This window comes from Hylobates moloch, unplaced genomic scaffold (assembly GCF_009828535.3).
Source record: "Hylobates moloch isolate HMO894 unplaced genomic scaffold, HMol_V3 SCAFFOLD_15, whole genome shotgun sequence".
NCBI lineage: Eukaryota > Metazoa > Chordata > Mammalia > Primates > Hylobatidae > Hylobates > Hylobates moloch.
This window is the reverse complement of record NW_026652290.1, coordinates 27,499,129-27,522,919: the sequence shown is the minus strand read 5'-3', so window position 1 is coordinate 27,522,919 and position 23,791 is coordinate 27,499,129. Positions and strand designations below refer to the sequence as shown.

Sequence of the window (23,791 nt, the reverse complement as noted above, 5' to 3'; positions counted from 1 at the left end):
TCCAGCCTGGGGCACAAGAGTAAAATTGCATCTCAAAAATAAATAAATAAATAAATAAAGGGGGTAGAGAATTGACAAAAAAATGATAAAAGGTTGATGTGAAGCTGGGTAATAGATTAAGGGAGTACATCAACTATGTGTTAATCTCGGTCCACACAAACCAAATTATCTCCCAACAGAAAAAAGTGATTATCACCTTGGTGATCTTCTCTGTATTGCAGGTTGACACTATCTGTGGATCAACACTCTGTGAGCTACTCAGTTGTGATGAGCTCCTCTTATATTATCATCCAACACATCTATTATGTCATGAGGACAATGACAGTCTTGTCTGATACTCCCTAATGAAGCAAAGATACTGTTTTTTTTTTGTTGTTGTTTGTTTTCCTGTTTCTGTTTTTTTTTTTGTTTTTTGTTTTTTGTTTTTTTTTGACACAGGGTCTCACTCTATTGCCTGGGCTGGAGTGCAGTGGCACAATCATGGCTCACCACAGCCTCAACCTCCCGGGCTCAGGCGATCCTTTCATCTCAGTCTTCCAAGTAGCTGGGACTACAGGCACGTGCCACCATGCCCGGCTAATATTTTTGTAGAGACGGGGTTTTGTCATGTTGTTCACGCTAGTCTCGAATACCTGGGCTCAAGGCACCTGCCTGCCTCGACCTCCCAAAGTGCTGGGATTACACACTGAGCCCAGCTGAAAGATACGGTCTATGGTGATGCTCTGATATACCAACTTAGAAGCCCAGTCAAAAAAGCCCTAAGTTTGGTATGCCTGGTCTTGTACACCCCCAGTGGATCCTAATCACTATCTTTCTTGGGCTTTTCCTTAGTAAAACTGTTCTTTTCACTGTTCACAAATTCTCCCTTGTGTTTTCCTGCCCTAGCTGCTGTCCTACACACTCACTGTCCTGGAATGTCTATCTGCTTCTACTCTATCCAGGCAAGTCTCTTCACAAAGCTTGCTCGAACTCCTCCTCAGTCCCCTGGCTTTCATCTGAACACATTCTTAATTCACAGACTATGGAAAGGAAGAGACTATTTGTAGTTCTTACTGTCCTATAATTTTAAACAGGTAAGCCTTGCAGTGTATCTTGCATTTTTACACTTTCTTTCCCATTAAAATAAAGATTCCTTGAGGGCACAGACCACATCTTATATAAGGAAATGTACATTGTATGTTGTTAGCACTCAAATTATATCCAAAGTCACCACAAAGAATATGTGAGGTGTTACTTATGTTAGCTCGATTTAGCCATTCCTCAATGTATACATAATAATAAGTATGTACAATATATACAATTTGTCAATTTAAAAACATAAATAAGGCCGGGTGCAGTGGCTCACGCCTGTAATCTCAGCACTTTGGGAGGCAGAGGTGGGCAGATCACAAGGTCAGGAGATCGAGACTATCCTGGCTAACACGGTGAAACCCTGTTCTCTACTAAAAATACAAAAAATCAGCCAGGCATGGTGGTGGGCGCCTGTAGTCCCAGCTACTCAGGAGGCTGAGGCATAATGGCATGAACCCAGGAGGCGGAGCTTGCAGTGAGCCAAGATGGCACCGCTGCACTCCAGCCTGGGCAACAGAGCGAGACTCCATCTCCAGGAAAAAAAAAACACACACACACACACACACATATAAATAAAATCTTTAAAACTGTATGCCAAGTATTTATAAGGATGGTAGACAGCTATTTTTCTGTATCCAAGAAGAAAATGAAGATGGTTTTACTAACAGCTAAAATGGGCCGGGTGCGGAAGCTCATCTGAGGTCAGGAGTTTGAGACCGGCCTGGCCAACATGGCGAAACCCCATCTCTACTAAAAATACAAAAATTAGCTGGGTGTGGTGGTGTGCATCTGTAGTCCCAGCTACTTGGGAGGCTGAGGCAGGAGAATCACTTGAACCCGGCAGGCAGAAGTTGCAGTGAGCCGAGATCGCGCCACTGTACTCCAGCCTGGGCGACAGAGTGAGACTCCATCTCAAAAAAAGCAAAAGAGCTAAAATGATGATTGCTTACCATATGCTAGGCACTACTCCAAACATTTTATATATAAAACCATCCAGTAACAACCATTCTCTGAGGTGACTAAACATTAAACCTATTTCATAAAATGATGCAGAGAGAGATACTTACCCAAGGTCACAGTAAGTGACCAGGCTGGGGTTTGAACTCAGGCAGTCTGGCTCCAAAGTTCCATTCCTAACTTCACTACTCATTATCTCGGAAAAACTTAAGAGTAAACAGGAAAATTTCATCCATTGCAGAAGTGTGGCCTCGGGGTATTGATGAACTAATAAATTTTCTCTGAGCCTGCAGTTTTGGGTCTCTCATACCAGCAGCATACACAGTAGAAAATGGGTTGAAATATGAGTCAGGGATCTGGATTCTAGTCCTGACTTTGTCATTAACTTGTAATATGATCTCAAGTAGTATGGTTCAATCTTTCTTCTAGACCACAGTTGGAGGTATTATGAAAGGGGGCTGGGGAGGAGGCTGTTGTGGCTGATTTCCTTCTGGACCAAAAGGTCTATTATTCTATCTTCCTCTTGATTATATTGGAGAGAAATGGACTAAAATAAACTAATTCATTATTTAGCTGCCAAACTGGCCTATTTCCCACAGTGTGATCTCCAGGCCTGGACCTGTCTCACTGTAGCACTGGCACAGAAGACACATCGGGCTTTCTACCTCTCTCCTGCAGCTGTGGGAAAAAAGACAAAGTTCACAGGCCACCAAAATGATGTCTACCTGATAAAAAGTTTAAACTAGAGAGAAAGGCAACATAATCACATCAACTCCTGACTTCAAGATTTCTAATGATATTGCTGCTGAGCATGTATTTATTCATATTCATTCAACCAAATTAACTACAGTTGGGTCATCCCAATGGCCTATACAACATCTCCACTTGAACATCTAATAGACATCCCTAATTTACGCCTGAAACAGAACTCCTGACCTCCATCTCCAAAATGCTTCTCCCTCCTGCCTTCCCCATGTCAGTAAATGGCCCTCTTCTCTACCACTTGCTTTCACAGAGATGACTGAGCTGTCATCCTTGATTCCTCCTTTCCCCTATATTACACCAGCAAGTCCCTCGTTGTCTCTACCTTCAAGATACACCTGGGCCAGGCCACCACTACTCATCACTGTCATGCCTTCACCCTAGCTCAAGGCACCTTCATCTTTTGACTAAAGCAGCCTCCCAATTAGGAGTCTTGCCTTCTACTCTTGCCTCACTCCACCCTGCAGCTAGAATGATCTCAAACACAAGTGGTTAAGTCAGTAACTTGCTCAAAACCTTCCACTGGGTTTTGAGCAAGAATCAAAATCAAATTCCTCACCAAGGCCTAAAATGTCCCATATAACCAGGGCCCAGCTTATCCCTACCTCATCTTCTCTACTCCTCTTCTTTGCCTAGCAGCTTCAACCACCCTGTTGCCTCAACCAACCTACCATGTTCCAACTCAGGATTTTTATACTTAATGAAGTCTCTTTTCCAATGTCACCTCCTCAAAAGTCTTCCCTGACCATCCTTTCTAGAACAGCAACACACACACCAATCATCGGACTTCCATGGTTATGCAATTTGTTTTTTTAAATTAAAATAGAGACAGGGTCTCCCTGTATTGCCCAGGCTGGTCTCAAATTCCTGGGCTTAAGCAATCCTCCCACCTCGGCCTCCCAAAGTATTGAGATTACAGGCGTGAGTCACTGCACCCAGCCAGGTTATGCAATCCTTATTCTCTCACTCTACTTTATTTTCTTCAGAATATTTATCACCTTCCAAAATTACGTTTCATTTCTACTCCATCCCCCAACCCTCAGTCTCCACTAAAATGGAAGCTTCAGAGTGAGAAGTTCCTCTTATCTTTCATTACTCTATTCCTAGCTTCAGTAACAGTGTCTGGCACAGTATTTGCAGAATGAATGACTTTTCCCAGTCTCTATTATGTGCCAAAATATGCACTAGGTGCTAGAGATACCTCCAGCTGTTGTCATCTCTCCTTCCCTTCACAGCCAAACCTTTGGGTAGTGTCCTCAATTTCTCATGTTCAGTCAGAATTTAACATGTTGCAATCTGGGTCCAGCCCACTCCTTTGAAACTGCTCATTAAGTTCCACAACTTCCCTATTCCAATGGCTCGAGCCAATGAACACGGCATCCTGATCTTCTTGACCTTCGTGTAGTGCTATTGACCATATTCTTCTTCAGGAAAATCATCTTCTTAAGTTTCAACACCAATACTGTCACCTGGTCCTCCCATTCTCCAGGCTGTTCAGTTAGTTTCCTGCTCCTTCAATGCTCAATTCAGTTTCCTTATCTTCTCAATCCATGTATTTTCACCATCCCTGAGCAATCACTCTACAACAATGGACACCTCTTAGCCTAGTCCTCATGTTCACATGTTCAAATCCCCCTGGACATCTCTACCTGGATGTCCCTCAGGCACCTCAAACCTAACATGCCAAAACCAAAGTCCCTTCTCTTTTCCCTGCTTCCTGCACCCACCCCTCAAAGCATGCCTTCTCTGTCCTCTATATGCATCATGATGAATGGCAACACCCAATTAATCAAGCCAGAAACCCAAGTTTTCTTAGACTTTTCATTCTTCCACAATCCCCGTGCTTAATCAATCACCAGATATGACTCTTATTCACCTCTACAACTATAGCAATTATCTTTTCTTGTGGTAACGAAACTGTCTCCCTCCTATACCTTCCTCCCTACAGATCCATCCTCCAAAGTGCTGTCTTTCACAGCACAAAAATCAGATGTTACTCTCTGGCTTAAAATTACCTAAAAACTCACTCCTCATCATCCTACCCTCTTGACAAAGCTCATCTCCTGGCATTTGTCCCTCCCTTTCTGCCTCAGCAATGCTATCTTTGCCTTCCCCCTATACCACAAGCCTGGCAATCCATCAACTATCATTATTTTTTGAGATGCCTTTATAAATTTACCATCAAAGTATGGAGCCTCTGTATCTGTTTTTTCCACTATATCTGGTAAATATAAATTTATTACAGTTCTTACTACACTGTATTATAATCACCTGTCTCATAGGACTGAAACTCCCTCTGCTTTTTTGTCACCAGTGCCCAGCACATCTCCACAGAGTAAGTTTTCAATACATATTTATTAGAAGACTTGATTAAAGCAGAGGTCAGCAAACTATGGCCCATGGACAAATCTGGTCCCCTATCTGGTTTTGTACAACCTGCTAAGAATGGTTTTTACATTTGTAAATGATGGGGTGGGGGGAACTTAGAATAATATTTGGTGGTGCCTGAAAATTATATGAAATTCAAATTTCAGTAACCATAAAGATTTACTAGATCATAGCCACGTTCATCTGTTTATACAAAGTCTTATGGCTGCTTTCATACTACAACAGCAGAGTAGAGTAACTGCAATCAAGACCATGTGGCCTACAAAGCCACATTTGCTATGTGGTTCTCCAAAGAAAAAGTCAGATGGCTTCTCAACTAAATATGAATGAATATGGGCTTTGGTCTCTGATAGAGTTTGATTAAAAATCCTGGCTTTCTCTCTTACTACCTATGGGACCCATGACAAATAACCTAACCTCTCTGAAACTCAACTTCCTAATTTGTAAAATGGAATAACATATGCCTTGCTGGGTTGATCTTAAATTTTAAGCCTTTAAACTGAGGTCTCTGCTGTAGGAACCAGTCTAAAAGTTCTTGGTACAGAGCTTAATGTTAAGAACCCAGACCTAGGTTTGAATTCCAGCTCTATCAAACACTGTGCCATCTTGGGCAAGGTACTTAACTTCTCAGTGCATTAATTTCCTAATCTACAAAACTGAGATAATGATACATAACTCATAGGACTGTTTAGAGAATTAAATGAGTTGGTACATGTGAAATGCTTACAACAGTGCCTGGCACATAGTAAGCATTCAATAAATATTAATGTAGCAGATGCTTGGTTAATATTAAGTTTCTCCCCTTGCTGCCTCTTCATCTACTCTACTTCCCACCCCCATTCCCAAGAAGCCTATGTTTTTTTTTTTTTTTTTAATGGAGTTTCATTCTTGTTGCCCAGGCTGGAGTGCAATGGCGCGATTTTGGCTCACCGCAACCTCTGCCTCCCGGGTTCAAGCGATACTCCTGCCTCAGCCTCCCGAGTAGCTGGGATTACAGGCATGCGCCACCGCACCTAGCTAATTTTTAATTTTTTATTTATTTATTTATTTATTTTTAGTGGAGACGGTGTTTCTCCATGTTGGTCAGGCTGGTCTTGAACTCCCGACCTCAGGTGATCTGCCCGCCTCGGCCTCCCAAAGTGCTGGGATTACAGGTGTGAGCCACTGAGCCCAGCAGAAGCCTACATTTTTAAAGGAAACAGACAAGTAAGTCAACATTCACATGACAAGTGCTATTATTATACTATAAAAGATGTCTTCCAGGCCGGGCGCGGTGGCTCACGCTTGTAATCCCAGCACTTTGGGAGGCCGAGGCGGGCGGATCACGAGGTCAGGAGATCGAGACCACGGTGAAACCCCGTCTCTACTAAAAATACAAAAAATTAGCCGGGCGTGGTGGCGGGCGCCTGTAGTCCCAGCTACTCGGAGAGGCTGAGGCAGGAGAATGGCGTGAACCCGGGAGGCGGAGCTTGCAGTGAGCCGAGATTGCGCCACTGCACTCCAGCCTGGGCGACAGAGCGAGACTCCGTCTAAAAAAAAAAAAAAAAAAGATGTCTTCCAAGTCAATACACAAACAGGGTCCTCCTCTTAGCTCTGATTGGGCTGACCCTGACTCCTCTGTTTCTTGCTTCTAAATATGAACCTAATTCTCCCTTCTCTATGCTTTCATCCTTAGAAATCTAGCCTATCCCCAAGCTTCAATGTAGAAGGCTATGAAATTCTTAAATCTAGCCCCAATTTCTCTCCCCTGAACCCCAGAACAGTATTTCCCACTTCTGATTTCTATCTAGTGGCCTACCATCACCTTAAATTCAAAACATCAAAAGCTGAAAATGATTCTTTTTCCCGTCTCTCCCCTCCTAGCTGCCCAATTTACTAGAAGAACCTGCAATTCTTCCGGCACTCTGGCTGGCTGTCCTGCAATTTATACTTTATTATTTGCTATTTCAACAATAAGCCTTTATCTTAAGGCATCTTTTTTCTTTCTATTCCTATGACCACTGACTAATTCAGGTCCTTTTTATTTCAAGCTCAAGTTCATTCCAGCAAAAAGGTCTACAGGTCTCCCTGCCACAGGCACAGGCACCAATCTCTCTCTCACATACTACCATACCAATCTTCTTAAGTGATACCAATTTTCATTGTTCCCTTTCTCTGCTTAAAACTTTGAATGCACTATTCCTTCCTCCATCCCACAGTCTGTATGGGAAAAGAACAAGACTGACCTTCACGTGGCAATCAAAATCCTTCACTTATCTACCTTGCTCCCACCTCCACTTCTTATCTACTACGATAAAAAATACCATCACCTTACATTTATGCAGTGCTTTATCTAATTTAGAAAACCTTCTAACATGCACTGCCACTTCATCTAGACAAAGGCCTTAGAGAGTAGCTAAACAGGCATTAGTGTCCTTCTTTAACAGATGAGAAAACAGACTACTAGCATTGAACCCAGGTCCGAACAAATAAGTCCCTGTCCCACCACTTCACCCTTGGAACCTTAAATGAGTCAATCAACCTTTCTTTTTTCTTTCTTTTTTTTTGTTTGAGACGGAGTCTCACTCTGTCGCCCAGGCTGGAGTACAGTGGCGCGATCTCGGCTCACTGCAACCTCCGCCTCCCAGGTTCAAGCAAGTCTCCTGCCTCAGCCTCCCGAGTAACTGGGATTACAGGTGCCCACCACCACGCCCGGGTAATTACTATTTTTTTTTTTAGTAGAGCAGGGTTTCACCGTCTTGGCCAGGCTGGTCTCGAACTCCCAACCTCATGATCCACCCACTTTGGCCTCCCAAAGTGCTGGGATTACAGGTGTGAGCCACCGCACCCGGCCCAACCTTTCTAATATACCTCACTCCCACTAACATACAGAGTCTTCTGTTCCAGAAACTCTGGTCTCCTCACTGTTGTCCCACCTACCTCTCTCCAACACGCTGCATGTTTTCTTAGTTCTGCACTTTACCTCCTACATTCTCTCACTTGGCAGATCCCCTTCCCCCAACTCATCCTATAAAAATACAGTACTTCTTCAAGTCTTGAGTTTAAATGCCACCCTAAGGAAATCTCTTCTCTGACACCCAAATAACACCTCATTCTACTTGCCAGCACTACAGAACTTGTAGTAAATGAGTTGACACTTTTAATTGCCCCAGTCATACGAGGGCTATTTTATTTTAAATACTTAGACCTTATTGCTTCAGTCATACCACATAGTTTAGGAGGAAAAATTCTAAGAGTTTTCTATATGCCTCATAGTACCTATCATAATACCTTGCACATAAGGACCCAAAGTTTTAGGTTAGACATCCAAGGCCAGTGTTTTTCAATAGGAGGTGACAATCCATGAACAGAAGGTGAAATCAATCTAGGAGATCACAACTAGTATTTTGGTTTTTAATGAAGCAGAATAGAAAACAGGTATGTTTCAAAGTAGTGATAAGTACTATTTTGCATTACTCTTGCTTTATTACATATGTATGTGACTACTGCATCAGAATATAAAATATATTTCTCAGTGTTATATTTTTTTAAAAGTTTGAGAGCTGCTAATGTATGTAGATGACCTAGTTTCTAGGCCCAAGGGTATTTTTTTTTTTTTGAGATGGAGTCTGGCTCTGTCACCCAGGCTGGAGTGCAGTGACGCAATCTCAGCTCACTGTAACCTCCGCCTTCTGGTTTCAAGCGATTCTCCTGCCTCAGTCTCCCCAGTAGCTGGGATTACAGGCACCCATCGCCACGCCCGGCTAATTTTCGTATTTTTAGTAGAGACGGGGTTTCACCATGTTGGCCAGGCTGGTCTCAAACTCCTGACCTTGTGAGCCACCTGCCTGGGCCTACCAAAGTGCTGAGATTAGAGGCGTGAGCCACCGCGCCCAGCCAGGCCCAAGGGTTTTACGTTCAAACTAGGAAGATTCACTTTCCACCAAACCCCACACCCTTCAGGAAACATCAGTTAAATAGAGTAACAGGGGTCAAGAAAGACAAAGCTTAAAAGAAGGGTAAATGTAGGGAAAGTTTGTAAAGAAACGTTCTTAGAGATGTTTGGGACACAAACTGAGTATGTACTTTCCACCCTCTGCCATTTAGTTAGTCAAAAAGACCTTTCTATAGAAGCAGGGCTTCCAAAATGTGTTTCTCAAAGCATTCACAGTTCAACACAGCCTACAATACAAGGGTGTGCAAGATCTGGCTCGAACTACGCCAACTTCACTTCCTACCCTTTTCCACCCCAATCACTGCCCTCCAGCCACATGGCCTCTGTGCTGTTCCAAGAACATTCCAATTTCAGGACCTCTACACTTGCTGTATCCTCAGTCATATTTTTTTTTCCTTTAAATCTCTCTCATTTAACTACGGCTTTTCCTTAAATGTCCATCTTCAGATAGGCTTTTCCTGACCACCCTATCTAAAGTAGCCCATACTCTGGCTGGCCATGGTGGCTCATGCTTGTAATCCCAACACTTTGGGAGGCTGAGGCAAGAGGATTGAGCCCAAGAGTTCGAGGCCATCCTGGGCAACATAGTGAGGCCCCAACTTCACAAAATAAATAAATAATAGAAGTTTCTTTCTTTTTTTTTTTTTTGAGACAGAGTTTTGCTCACTGCCCAGGCCAGACTGGAGTGCAATGGTGCAATCTTGGCTCACCACAACCTCCGCCTCCCGGGTTCAAGCAATTCTCCTGCCTCAGCCTCCTGAGTAGCTAGGATTACAGGCATGCGCCACCACGCCCAGCTTATTTTGTATTTTTAGTAGTGACGGGGTTTCTCCATGTTGGTCAAGCTGGTCTCGACCTCCTGACCTCAGATGAGCCACCCACCTCAGCCTCTCAAAGTGTTGGGATTACAGGTGTGAGCCACTGCACCCAGCCTCTGCTAAGCTTCTTTAAGTATAAAAGAAAGAAAAAAATAAATAAAAGGGTTATGAAACCAGTATATGTTAAAAAATAATTTTAAGGTGAAAAAGAAATGAAAAATCTAAGTTCTCAGGAGAGAAACTGAAGCAGAAATCCACAGCCAAGTGTGATGGCTCACATCTGTAATCGTAGCACTTTGGGAGGCTGAGGTGGGAAGATTGCTTGAGCTCAGGAGTTTGAGACCAGCCTGGGCAACACAGCAAGACCCCATCCCTACAAAAAATACATATAGAGTGTGGGCTACTTTATTTATTTATTTTTTCAAAGAAACTTCTATTATTTATTTACTTATTTTGTGAAGATGGGGTCTTACCATGTTGCCCAGCTTTGTCTCAAACTCCTGGGCTCAAACAATCCTCCTTCCTCAGCCTCCCAAAGTACTGGGATTACAAGCATGAGCCACCATGGCTAGCCAGAGTATGAGCTACTTTAGATAGGGTGGTCAGCAAAAGCCTAGCAGACCCTCAGTGCATAAATTTGAATATGTTTTTCAACTGAGGCATTTTTTAAATGAAAATTTAGCATCTCAATTAAAATATGCTGAATGTAAAATTTAAGATTTAAGACTTTGGCTGGGAATAGGGACTCACTCCTGTAATCCCAGCACTGTAGGAGACCAAGGTAGGATTGCTTGAGGCCAGGAGCTCAGGACCTGCCTGGGCAACATAGGGTGACTCCATCTCTATAAAAAATACAAAAGTCAGCCAGACGTGGTGGCTCATGCCTGTAATCCCAACACTTTGGAAGGCCAAGGTGGGTGGATCACCTGAGGTTAGGAGTTCAAGACCAGCCTGGCCAACACAGTGAAATCCCGTCTAAACTAGAAATACAAAAAAATTAGCTGGGCGTGGTGGCAGGTGCCTGTAATCCCAGCTACTTTGGGAGGCTGAGGCAGGAGAATTGCTTGAACCCAGGAGGTGGAGGTTGCAGTGAGTTGAGATCGCGCCATTTTACTCCTGCCTGGGCAACAAGAGCGAAACTCTATCTTAAACAAACAAACAAAAAAACAAAACAAAAGTTAGCCAGGTGTGGTGGCACACGTCTGTAGTCCTATCCACTCAGGAGGTTGAGGTGGGAGAATCTCTTGAGGCTGGGAGGTCAAGGCTGCAGTGAGGTACGATAATGTGCAAACCTAATTAGTCATGATTATCAAGATGCTTCATCCACTTATTCTTCTGCTGTCTCTTCTAGCTGAAGGTAATACAACTGACCCACTCTTCTGATTTCAGTTTTGTTTTTTTTTTCCTAGTAGCAGTGATCAATTTACAGGGATCCATCCATACTTCTTTGCCAATACCCCCCGGCCACTGGCAAAGTTTGATGGACTGCTGGCTGGCACTGTGGCCATAGAAGAGATGAGACTAGGCCGGGTGTGGTGCTTCACACCTATAATTCCAGCACTTTGTGAGGCCGAGGCAAGAGGATCACTTGAGCCCAGCAGTTCAAGACCAGCCTGGATGACACAATGAGACCCTGTCTCTACAAAAATTTTAAAAGTTCTTCAGGCGTGGTGGCACATGCCTGTAGTCCCAGCTACTTGGGAGGCTGAGGCAGGAGGATCACTTAAGTCCAAAGGTTGAGGCTGCAGTAAGCCCTGTTTATGTCACTGCACTCCAGTCTGGGTGACAGAGTGAGACCCTGCCTCAAGACAAAAAAAAAAAAAAGAGATGAGGCTAATTGTGTATATGAATTGGATGGACTCGTAATTCTACTTTGCTACAACTCAGAGAGCCAACAACTAAAAACAATTCTACAGGCAGTTACCATGGTTAACAAACACCAAGAGGGCCATCAGGGATGTAGCAGAGAGGGACGGTGGAAGGTGCCTAACAAGGCAATTCATCTCTTGTTCATTTCATTGGGCAGAGTGTTTTCACTTCCTGGTACCCAGCTCTCAAGACATTCCATCAGGCATGAGAGCTGGTTTTCTGTTTCCAACATCCTGAAGCTACAGATCCATTTCCAAGCTTCACACCCACCTTGCGTGTCTTTCCTCTGCCAACACCCACCTGGCTGCTGGTCCTTACCAACCCAAGAACAGCCTATCTTTTCCTGGCTCCTCACTTCCTTCCCATGTAATCTAGGTAGTATGTTCCTTTAGGAAACTGTCTGCCTTATCCCAGATCTTTAACATAAATGAAGGCATGGCTAATATGTAAAAATAACTGGCTGGGCACAGTGGCTCACGCCTGTAATCCCAGCACTTGGGAGGCTGAGGTGGGCGGATCACCTGAGGTCAGGAGTTCAAGACCAGCCTGACCAACATGGAGAAACGCCATCTCTACTACAAAAAAAAAAAAAAAAATACAAAATTAGCTGGGCATGGTGGCGCATGCCTGTAATCCCAGCTACTTGGGAGGCTGAGGCAGGAGAAACACTTGAACCTGGGAGGCAGAGGTTGCGGTGAGCCGACAGCATGCCATTGCACTCCAGCCTGGGCAACAATAGTGAAACTCGGTCTCAAAAAAAAAATTACCAAATCTTAAGATGCTCTGATCTGTATACTGCTTATGGGTTATTTTCTCAATTTTAATGAATAACTTCAAAGACTGAAAAAAAAATACCTTATATTTTTAAGGAAATGAAAAACATCATGGTCCTTAGCACAACACTAAAATTAATAAAAAATTAATCTTCTATAAACAAAGACTTTTATTAGGAACAGCATTCTACTTTTAACTTTTATGAATATGCGGTTTAGGGAGTGCTTCCTTTAAGGAGTCCATATTCATGAAAGTAGCCCCACAGCAATATTTATAAAGTGTTTTTTTTTTTTTTTTTTTTTTTTAAGACAGAGTTTCGCTCTTGTTGCCCAGGCTGGAGTGCAATGGGCGATCTTGGCTCACTGCAACCTCCGCCTCCTGGGTTCAGGAGATTCTCCTGCCTCAGCCTCCCGAGTAGCTGCGATTACGGGTGCCTGCCACCACGCCCAGATATTTTTTTGTATTTTTAGTAGAGACAGGGTTTCACTATGTTGGCCAGGCTGGTCTCAAAATCCTGACCTCAGATGATCCACCCATCTTGGCCTCCCAAAGTGCTGGGATTACAGGCATGAGCCACAGCGCCTAGCTCATAAAGTGATTTAAAAAACATTATTTCTAGGATAATTCAATGACACCTTAGCCTTCACTAAAAACTTCTGGAGCTTCTAATTTAAAAACAAAAAAAACACGGCCAGGCGCGGTGGCTCATACCTGTAATCCCAGCACTTTGGGAGGCAGAAGGGGGGGGATCACTTGAGGTCAGGAGTTTGAGACCAGTCTGGCCAATATGGTGAAATCCCATCTCTACTAAAAATACAAAAATTAGCCAGGCGCGGTGGCTCACGTCTGTATCCTAGCACTTTGGGAGGCTGAGGAGGGCGGATCACCTGAGGTGAGGAGTTCGAGACCAGCCTGACCAACACGGACAAACTGTCTCTATAAAAATACAAAATGAGCCAGGCATGGTGGTGCATGCCTGTAATCCCAGCTACTCGGGAGGCTGAGGCAGGAGAATCGCTTGAACCCGGGAAGTGGAGGTTGCGGTGAGCTGAAATCGCGCCATTGCACTCCAGCCTGGGCAGCAGGAGTGAAACTCCATCTCAAAAAACAAACAAATAAAAATTAGCCAGGCATGATGGTACACACCTGTAATTGCAGCTACTTGGGAAGCTGAGGCAGGAGAATTGATTGAACCCGGGAGATGGAGGTTGCAGAGATCATGCCACTGCACTCCAGCCTGGATGACAGAGTGAGACGCTATCTCAAAAAACCCAAAAACCAAAAGACAAAAAACCTAGGCAAATATATATGATAGATGTCATAAAGTTGATGTTTTGAAAAGTAAGTTATGATGCATGAATTTCTTTTAAAAAGGTTGCAAAGCTTAATATGAAGGGATCTGTTTAGTTATTCCACATCATAAGTTTCATAAGCTGCTGTTGTGAAAAAGTTACCATCTTACAAGATTGCTGCTAAGGCTGGGCGTGGTGGCTCATGCCTGTAATCCCAGCAGTTTGGGAGGCCGAGGTGGGTAGATCACCTGAGGTCGGGAGTTCAAGACCAGCCTGACCAACATGGAGAAACCCTCTATCTACTAAAAATACAAAATTAGCTGGGTGAGGTGGTGCATGCCTGTAATCCTAGCTACTCGAGAGGCTGAGGCAGGAGAATCACTTGAATCTGGGAGGCATAGGTTGTGGTGAGTTGAGATCGCGTCATTGCACCCCAGCCTGGGCAACAAGAGCGAGGAAAGAAAAAAGAAAAAGATTGCTGCTAATACATCTTAAAATCCTCAGACTAAAAGGAATCTCTTCCAAATTAAGTTCCCGATTTGAAACAAGAACATGTAGTTATGTTTTACTACATTTTAACTTGAACTTGAATGTAAAAATATGGGAAAATGAGCTTCAAAATGAACTTGAAATTATGAAATCAAAGACCCCAGAAATTAAAATGTGATTCATTTTCCCATAAATTGACATTCTTATATATTCTCTATTGAAAGTCAAGGTAAATATAATTTACGACTTATCGAAACTGGAAAAGTTGCTGGGCATGGCAGCTCACACCTATAATCCCAGCACTCTTGAGAGCTGAGGTGGGAGAATCACTTGAGCCCAGGAGTTTGAGACCAGCCTAGGCAGTACTGGAAGATCCAGTCTCTACAAAAAAAGAAAACAAAAATAGTCGGAGGCCGGGCGCGGTGGCTCAAGCCTGTAATCCCAGCACTTTGGGAGGCCGAGGCGGGCGGATCACGAGGTCAGGAGATTGAGACCAGCCTGGCTAACACGGTGAAACCCCGTCTCTTCTAAAAATACAAAAAATTAGCCAGACGTGTTGGCGGGCGCCTGTAGTCCCAGCTACTTGGGAGGCTGAGGCAGGAGAATGGTGTGAACCCATGAGGTGGAGCTTGCAGTGAGCCGAGATCGCGCCACTGCACTCCAGCCTGGGGGACAGAGCAAGACTCTGTCTCAAAAAAAAAAAAAAAATAGTCGGGTGTGGGGCGCACACCTGTGGTCCGACCTGCTACAGAGGCTGAAGTGGGAGGATTCTTTGAGCCTGGGAGGTCAACGCTGTAGCGGGCTACGCTGGTGCGTAGCGTGGGTGACAGAGACCCTGTCTCAAAAACAAAAAAACAAACTGAAAAAGTCTTAAGAATGTCATAATCTGTTAACAGGTTATAGTTAAAGTACAATAAGTTGTAAGAAGACCTGATGGTAAGGATCTTATCAGTGGGAGTCCATTTACATTTCTACAGGGAGGCAAAAGGCACCGCATTAAAATCACATGCTAATTACCAGTCTTGGCTTTGCAGTCCCCAAATCCCGAAACCAAATTATTTCTGTCTATATGTGTGCTTCAGTGGCAGATAACATTTTTGAGAAGAGAAAATTAAGGCTGGGAGCAATGGCTCACACTTGTAATCCCAACACTCTGGGAGGCTGAAATGGGAGGATCACTTGAGCCTGGGAGGTGGAGGTTGCAGTAAGCCAAGATCCCACCAATGTACTCTACTCTAGCCTGGGCAACAGAGAGACACCCTGTCTCAGAAAAAAAAAAAAGAGAGAGAGAGACAGAAAATTAGAAACTACTAAGAAAAGAGTGGTACAACTTTCAAACAGTTGGAGCTGCCATTCTACAACGTATACATATTTCAAAACATCATGTTTTACATGATAAATATATACAATTTTTGCCAATTAAAATAATAAAAACAAAAAAAGTTGGGACTAACCAGATTAATGGCCTACGTAGTCTTGTATTCTACATTTTAAAAATAAATAGTATCAGATACTTCTGAGACTAGCACAATATGACCACCTGCTCATTTATCCACTATCATTTTTACCTGTGAAAATCTTCAAAAAGCTACAGAAATTATAAATCAGATAAAGATAAGGACTCTACTTGAAATCTCTTTTTTTTTTTTTTTTAAAGAAATAGGGTCTTTCAGCCTCCCATGTAGCTGGGACTACATGTGCACATCACTGCAACCGGCCTGAAATCTCAAATAATTTTACCCAAAATCAAAAGTGGCCCAGAAAGACTTAAGAAGGTGCCGGGCGCGGTGGCTCATACCGGTAATCCCAGAAGTTTAGGAGGCCGAGGTGGGCGGATCACTTGTGGTCAGAGGTTCGAGACCAGCCTGGCCAACATAGTGAAACCTGTCTCCACTAAAAATAGAAAAATTAGCCAGTCGCAGTGGCAGGCGCCTATAATCCCAGCTATTCCGGAGGCTGAGGCAGGAGAATCACTAGAACCCGGGAGGCAGGGGATGTAGTGAGACAAGATCACACCACTGCATTCCAGCCTGGGCAACAGAGCGAGACTCTGTCTCAAAAAAAAAAAAAAAAAAAAAAAAGGAGTTAAGAAGGCACTCAAGAAAAAAGTGCTAGAATCACAGTAGAGTACCTCTCTGAAATTTGACAAAATTAGTAGAAGTTGGCAATTACTTTGTCATCAGTGTTTACCCCTTCCTTATGGCATGTTTCACACTGCACTGTGGAAGCTACGTAAAAAATGCATCTTCCTCGCCAGACTTAAGGTAAGGAGCTGCATCTTACTCACTTAGCCCCACATTCCTTGGAACCTAGCAGACTGCCTTACACATAGTAGTGACTGAATGGTTGAATGACTTAAGGCGACACATGTACCTAGATCCAGGTAATCAATTAGGCTCTAATCTATGCAAGAACATTCATAATTTCATTTTAGCTAATAAGCAGTGAGCAATTTGATAAGTTGCTTTTTTTTATTCGGAAAGCTTTAAAAGTAGATTTTAAGCTCTGAATAACATACTTACATTTTAAATGTATTTGAAAGTATGATAGTGAGACATTTTAAAAAATACATCAAGATAAAAAATGATTGGGTTCACTGTGAACTAGACAGTGTTGGTAGGGTGAACAGAAAGTGGGCGCTAAAGTCTATAAAATGTTAACACGACAAGAACACCACAAAAAGTGGCCCTACAATTCTCACTGGAAAAGTATTAATGGGCAAACAGGAAAAATGTAGAGTACTGCCATCTCTCCACTAAGGGTCTGGAGGGTGGGGAGCCTGTTGCCCACTCCTGAGGAACAATTATTTCCATTCCTCATGGTGCTGCTGGAAAGTGAGGTACGGAGGAGCTGGTTCAGTCTGTGAACTCATTTCCCATCACCCAAAGAAAATGACGGAATACCAAGCCGACTGGCCCCCATCTAGACTCTTGACAGTTCAAGCTCTATCAACTCTCTAAAGCGCCAGTCTAGGGCAGAGTTTTTTTTTTTTTTTTTTTTTGGAGACGGATTCTCACTCTGTCATCCTGACTGGAGTGCAGTGGCACGACCTCAGCTTACTGTAACTTCCACCTCCTGGGTTCAAGCAATTCTCTGCCTCAGCATGAGCCACCGGGCCTGAGCCACCGCGCCCAGCCCGCCACCAGCTTTTATATAGCCCAAAAGTTAAGAATGGTTATCTGTATTTTTGAATGGTGGGGGTGTCAAATGACAAATCGTAGTTCATGACACATGAAAATTATATGAAATTCGGCCAGGTGCGGTGGCTTACGCCTGTAATCCCAGCACTTTGGGAGGCCGAGGCAGGCGGATCACGAGGTCAGGAATTTGAGACCACCCTGGCCAACATGGTGAAACCCCATCTCTACTAAACAAAATACAAAAATTAGCCGGGCGCAGCGGTGGACGCCTGCAATCCCAGCTACTCGGGAGGCTGAGGCAGGAGAATCACTTGAACCCGGGAGGTGCAGGATGCAGTGAGCCAATATCACGCCACTGCACTCTAGCCTGGGCAACAGAGCAAGACTGTGTCTCAAAAAAAAAAATACATATATCTATAGATATATATCTATATAGATATATGAAATTAAAATGTCAGTGTCCACAAATAAAGTTTTAACTGGAACAGAGCCATGCTCTTTCAATTACAGGTTGTCTATAGCTGCTTTCGTACTATTACAGCTTGCTAAGCCTGCAATGTTTGCCACCTGGCCCTTTACAGAAGAAGCATGCTGACCCCTGGACTAGAGCATTTCTCTATGCTCCTGGTTGCACTGCCTTTCTCAGAGGCACTGCTTCACAAGGTTGAGCCTCCAAGCTTGACAGGTGTCCAGCTCAGGACTGTGTCGTCCAAAGTTACATTAATAAAATCATAGGATTTAGTGTAATTCATTAGAGTGGGTACAAAGACAAAGGAACATACTACCTGCACACACAAGGCCCTGAAAAGGAAGCACCAAGCAAGTACAACATGACAGTCTTGTTCAAACCTTTTACCAGACTATTACATCCAGTTCAGGGTCACACTACTGAAAGAAATGAGAACTACAGAGAATTTGGAGGTGGACAGATGACTGAGAGCACAAAAATTACACCACTAAAGAAACACTGAGGCTGGGCACGGTGGCTCACGCCTGTAATCCCAGCACTTTGGGAGGCCGAGGCGGGTGGATCACGAGGTCAGGAGTTCGAGACCATCCTGGCTAACACGGTGAAACCCCGTCTGTACTAAAAATACAAAAAATTAGCCGGGCGCGGTGGCGGGCGCCTGTAGTCCCAGCAGCTCGGGAGACTGAGGCAGTAGAATGGTGTGAACCCGGGAGGCAGAGCTTGCAGTGAGCCGAGATCCCACCACTGCACTCCAGCCTGGGTGACAGAGCAAAACTCTGTCTCAAAAAAAAAAAAAAAAAGAAAGAAAGAAGGAAAGAAGGAAAGAAAGAAGGAAATGCTGAAAGAAATGGGATTCGTTGGCCCAAAAAAGGGAAAGGTAAGAAAAGAACTAACAGCAAGGGTGCTAAACACTGTATTTACTGGTAGGTCAAAGTCTTACTGATCACAATAAGGACAGTCTGAATTAATATTCCACAAAATATGTATCTAATGAGTTAAATGTGATTCATGAGACTGCTATTCCTGTCTTAGGCCATAAACTAGACCCTTGAAAGATAATCACTTGTCGAATATTGTACTGTAAGTCTTCAACAGATGTATTTAGGTATGTTCCTTTTTCATTAGGTATGTTCTATTTTCTGACATTAACGTAATTTACTAGGAAAGGTGTGCTACTAGTGTGCTGAGGTTCAGCAATACTCAAGTAACTAAAAGGTAATATAAGTTTCATAACCACACACCTTTGCACAGGACCAAATGGAGGGAAATGGGCTTAAATTACAGAATATATGTTACCTTCAAGAATATTCCAAATATGAGATTTTAATTACACTAACAGAGCACTGGGGGTGAAGGAATTTTCTTCCCAGGACACTTCAATTAGAATGCTCGTCTGGAACTATCTGTATGCTTTCTTAGACCAAGGAGAATGGGTCTGAAACACTCTTCCATGGCTGTGATTCTGTAACTAACTCTCTCAGTTTTAAGAATAAGAGAGCCTGCAGCCATTGCTCGCTTTTGTTTTGTCTTGAAGGTGGTCAATGTACACAGGACTACAGTTTAAGATAAACCATAATATCCAAAATTGAAAATTGATTGTAACTTTAATTACAAGTTCTTAAAATTACAGAGATAAGGATACATTTCCATTAAGCAGACGAAGTGGGGAAAAGAGGCATAGCTTCCTACTTCTGTGTTCCTTTCAATGAGGCTAGGTACCTCATTATTTCAAAATGTCCAACACTTACTTGAATACAGTAAGTACTCAGTAAATGCTTTGCAAAGAAAATATAGTATATTTCATATTAGTTTTGTAACTTTTAAAATACAGAATCGGTGAACACAGAATGTTGAGTCAATTTCAACGTCGCAATTAGTAATGCGAATTTTGAAACTTGTTCTAAATACAATTTTAATCAATCTGAGTTTTTCAGTCTTGAAATTCTAAGGTCTGTATTTCCCAAAGAATATCCTTCCCATAGTGCTAAGCACACACTAAACTGACTCACTAAACTTTCTCCACTCCTACATCACCTATACAGGATTTTAAAATCAGGAGTACACAAACTTTCAAGCCACTTCTACAATCTTCTGTTAACCTTAGCAGGACAAACTTTTCGCCAAGACTCTTAACACTTTTTATCCAAAAACCTGTAGTAGTGAAACAAAGAAAACACAACCCCCTCCTCCTTTTCTAAACCATATGGCAGTAAATTAAAGTTAACTTATTCCTTACCAGCTCAAAGCCTATACATAGACCCTAAACATTTGTCTCTTTGTGCCCTGGGACTGCGCTTAGAGCTGCTTATTTGCAACTGTACTCCAATCGTGTTTTCAAATCACACAAGGTCCAAAACGACCCCTGACCATGAACAGACCTCATCATCGTCATTTTCCAAAACCTGGTCTGGTAGGCAGCACATGCCGGCGAGAGCACCGGGGCCGCGGCGAGCGAGCCCTGCTCCGCCTGGGTGACTTAGCAGGGAGTTTGCTTGCTGCAGCGGGGTCGGATCCACCCCGGGAACTTGGTTACCCGAGCCCAGGGACGCGCCGAGGCCTAGCCGCGAGGCCGGGGCGGGCTCCAGGCGGCGAGGGCTTCCCGTCCCCTGGCCGCAGAGCCTTCCCGCCAGCCCCGCGGTCGCTCGCAGGCGGGGACACTCGCCGTCGTCTCCCGGCGACCGGACGCGCCTGCCGGGTCCCGGGCCGGCTCTTTTGCCTCCTGCTGCTGCCCGCGGCCCGGCTCTGCGACCACACCGGGCTCTTCCGGGGCCGCGGGAGCGCTAGGCCGCGCTAGGGCCCGCGGCTCCTGAACCGGCCGGGCGGGCCTCGGCGTCCGGTATCAGTCCCGAGGGCCGAGCTCCCGCCGGTAACGGGCCCCGCCGCCTCCCCTCCCCCCGCGCCCCATGACAGTGCAAACCCTCCGGCCGCCCGGGCCGCCCCGCCTCCAGCACCAGGCCCAGCTAAGGGCCGCGGCCGTGGCGGCAGTAGCGCCGCGGCTCTCCGCCCTCGCTCCCTCGCTCCCGGGTCCAGCGCCTCGGGCCCGGCTTGGGCTCGGCCAAAGTCTCCGCCGCTTCCTGGCCGCCCTCCGCCGCGCCTGGCCCCGGCGGGGTAGGCCAAGGCCCGGGCGGTGCGGGTGGGGGCGGGGGCTCCTCTCACCTTCATGTCGGGACATCCTAGTTCAGACGGTGGCGGCGCGGCCCCTCCCGGGCTCCGGCTGCAGTGTCCCCCGCGGGGTCCCGGCGCTGCCCGCGCCGGCCGGCCGACTCCCACTCGACTCCCGGGCTCGGCCGCGGGGGCGGGGTGGGCAGGGGAGCGCTCCCGCGGCGGCGGCGGCGGCGGCGGCGGGGAGGCGGCGCGGGGCGGGAATGGGGCCGGGCCTGGTCGGGGCTGAGCTCCTCCAGGAGGCGGGTCCGACGCCGCGGCTCCGCCGGCGCCCGCCGTGACTCCGGTCACTCTCGGGCCTGCCGGCTCCCGGCAGCGGCGCGGCGCTCCGCAAATCCCGCTCCTCCCCTCCCCCGGCCCACCCCCCGCCCCTCTCCCCGGGCTCCCGGCCGCCGCCTCCTCCTCCTCCTCTTCCTCCTCCTCCGCCTCCTTCCGCCGCCCGCACGCCAGCCCCGCCTCTCACTGCCCTCGCCGGGCCCAGCCGCCCGGAGGCCCCGCGGCCGGCGGTCGCGACGCGGGCGGTGCGGCGACGGCGGCTCGCGGCGCGGCGCTTGCCCGCGCTAGCCAGCAGGCCGCGATCGGGCGCCGGTGCCCAGCCTCGGCCTGGCCGCCGCCGCCGCCGCGCCGCGCGTAGGGAGGAAGAGGAAATGCCCGGCGCCGGCTCCCGCTGCTCACCCGCGCGGCCTGAGGGGCGCCCGCCCGCCACGCCGCCCCTAGCCCCGCCTGGGGCGGGCCTAGGCCGGGCTATAGGGGCCAGGGCCTTGGGCTGGGCCGGCCGCGGGAGGTGGGTGCTTCTCGGCGGCGAGCTGCGACTCGGAGAGGCTCCTGTCCCCAGGTGCATGGCTTCCGGGCCGGCCGCAGGCAGCGAGCTCCGGCCCCACGGAGAGGCCGCGGACCGCCTGGGGATTTGTGTTTGTGTGTATTTTAAGCCAACAGCCCAGAAGGGAAAGGCGACTGGCCCCCGGTCTTCGCCGGTGTTCCCCGGCCGCGTTACTGGCGGTCGGGAGGGAAGCCAGGAGGCTGCCGGGCTCCGAGGCCGACTCCTTGCGAACCATCTCGGTTAAAGACTCCGCGCCGGGCAGCCCGGGAGTCCGGCGATACCCGCGCAAACTTTATCCCAGCGCCTTGGCTCACCGTGAATGCCCTGCCTTGAAAACTTGGAGTTTTTTTGTTTCCTGAAAGTGGTCTGCTTTCCCGATTTTATCTGTTTTCCATTTTTACCTTCTTATTGTCAACTTCGTTTTCAGGCATTATTAATTCAACACATCTTTGTACTGCCCCTTACCACGTGTCAGTGGTAGCGTGGTTTGGTGGAAATAGATCGCGCTTTGAAGTCAAGACGGATCGGCCATGGGATTTTGGCTCTGATATCCTCTGTTTAACCGTGGACGAGCTACAAGGCCTGCTGAGCCTCCATTTGTCTTGTTTTTGTGGTTGTTTTAATTTATCTTTTTCCATTTGAAGTTGTGGGTTTTGCATAAAATTGAACTGTTACCAGGCTGAGTCAACTGAAATTGGAATCTAGGGTACTGCTTGCTTTGGGGTTACTCTTATACTGTCCACCATTCGCTGGCTGTGTGACCTCTTAACCTCTCTGTGCCCTGACTTTTCTGTCTTTAAAATGGACGTAACAACTGAGGTTTAATAATAAGAGGTTTGGAGGTTAAGTGCTAAAATGCACATAAAATACCTAGCACAGGACACAGTGAAAAGATTATTACCGTATTTCCTTGAATCTGGTTTTAAGACACTTCCTGATTTCAAAGAAACTAAAAGCTAATCTTAAAGTCCAGGAAGTAGGTTTTGGGTCACTCAGAACTCCCAAGGGACTGTATTTGGTAGTAACTAGTGATAAACAAACTGGAGTTTAAATGAGGACTTTGTCACCAGAGATATTTTCATTGCCTGTATGGAGCTCCTGCACAAATTTATTCCATTTCTCTTGTAGAAAGAGGTCCAACCTGGCCGTAAATGGGGTGTGGTGGAGTAGAAAGAAGAGTATTAAGTAAAGCTAGTTAACGTTTATTGAATGCTTACCCTGTGTTGATGCCTTTTTGGCATTTTACGGCGTTGGCATATGTGATCCTGGGTATCAGGAGCCTCCATTTCTTGGGCTGTAAAAGTGGGGATAACAACGCTGATCCCATTGTCTCCTGATGGGTAAGTGATGTCTGTAAATAAATTGTATAAAGATTAAGGTATTATCAATGCTGTAGTCTGATAAAATGGTGGAACAGATAGGAAAGCCTACAACAGTACTGAACTGCAGGAGGGAATAAGTAAATATAGAGATTTCATTTGCTTGGTTTTGCAAAGGGTTAGCTAACTAAACAGATAACTTTGTTTTTGATAGTTACTTCATTGTTTTCAGTCAGGCAAGAGTAAGGAGAGAGTAACTAAACCATTTTTTTTCCCTCTTTAAAAATGTAAGCAGAAATATCATTATTTGGGGTTTTCATGACCTTCATTCAATTAGCGGTCAGGCTGTTCAATTTAAAACAACCTTTTGCTTGCTGCCCTGCCATATGGGAAATTTCATTTCCAAAAAAAGGATTAATTTCCAGCCTGGGCAAAATCCCATCTCTACAGAAAATACAAAAATTAGCGGCCAGGAGCGGTGGTTCGTACCTGTAATCCCAGCACTTTGGGAGGCCGAGGCGGGTGGA

At 45.7% G+C, this 23,791-nt stretch overlaps 1 protein-coding gene across 3 annotated transcripts in view; it reads right to left on the bottom strand.

The window, feature by feature from the left end:
* KCMF1 (potassium channel modulatory factor 1) overlaps window positions 1-21,270 on the bottom strand; it is an 82,037-nt gene extending 60,767 nt beyond the window's left edge. For 2 of the 3 annotated variants that reach the window (XM_032177311.2, XM_058428740.1), the window contains exon 1: window positions 21,120-21,270. In XM_032177311.2, the coding sequence (XP_032033202.1) occupies window positions 21,120-21,135 (16 nt within the window). In that variant the 5' untranslated portion in view covers window positions 21,136-21,270. Of the gene's footprint in view, window positions 1-20,341; window positions 20,539-21,119 lie in introns of those variants that run through there. The other variant, XM_058428741.1, reaches the window with a different exon arrangement.
* Between the last annotated feature and the right edge of the window lie 2,521 nt (window positions 21,271-23,791).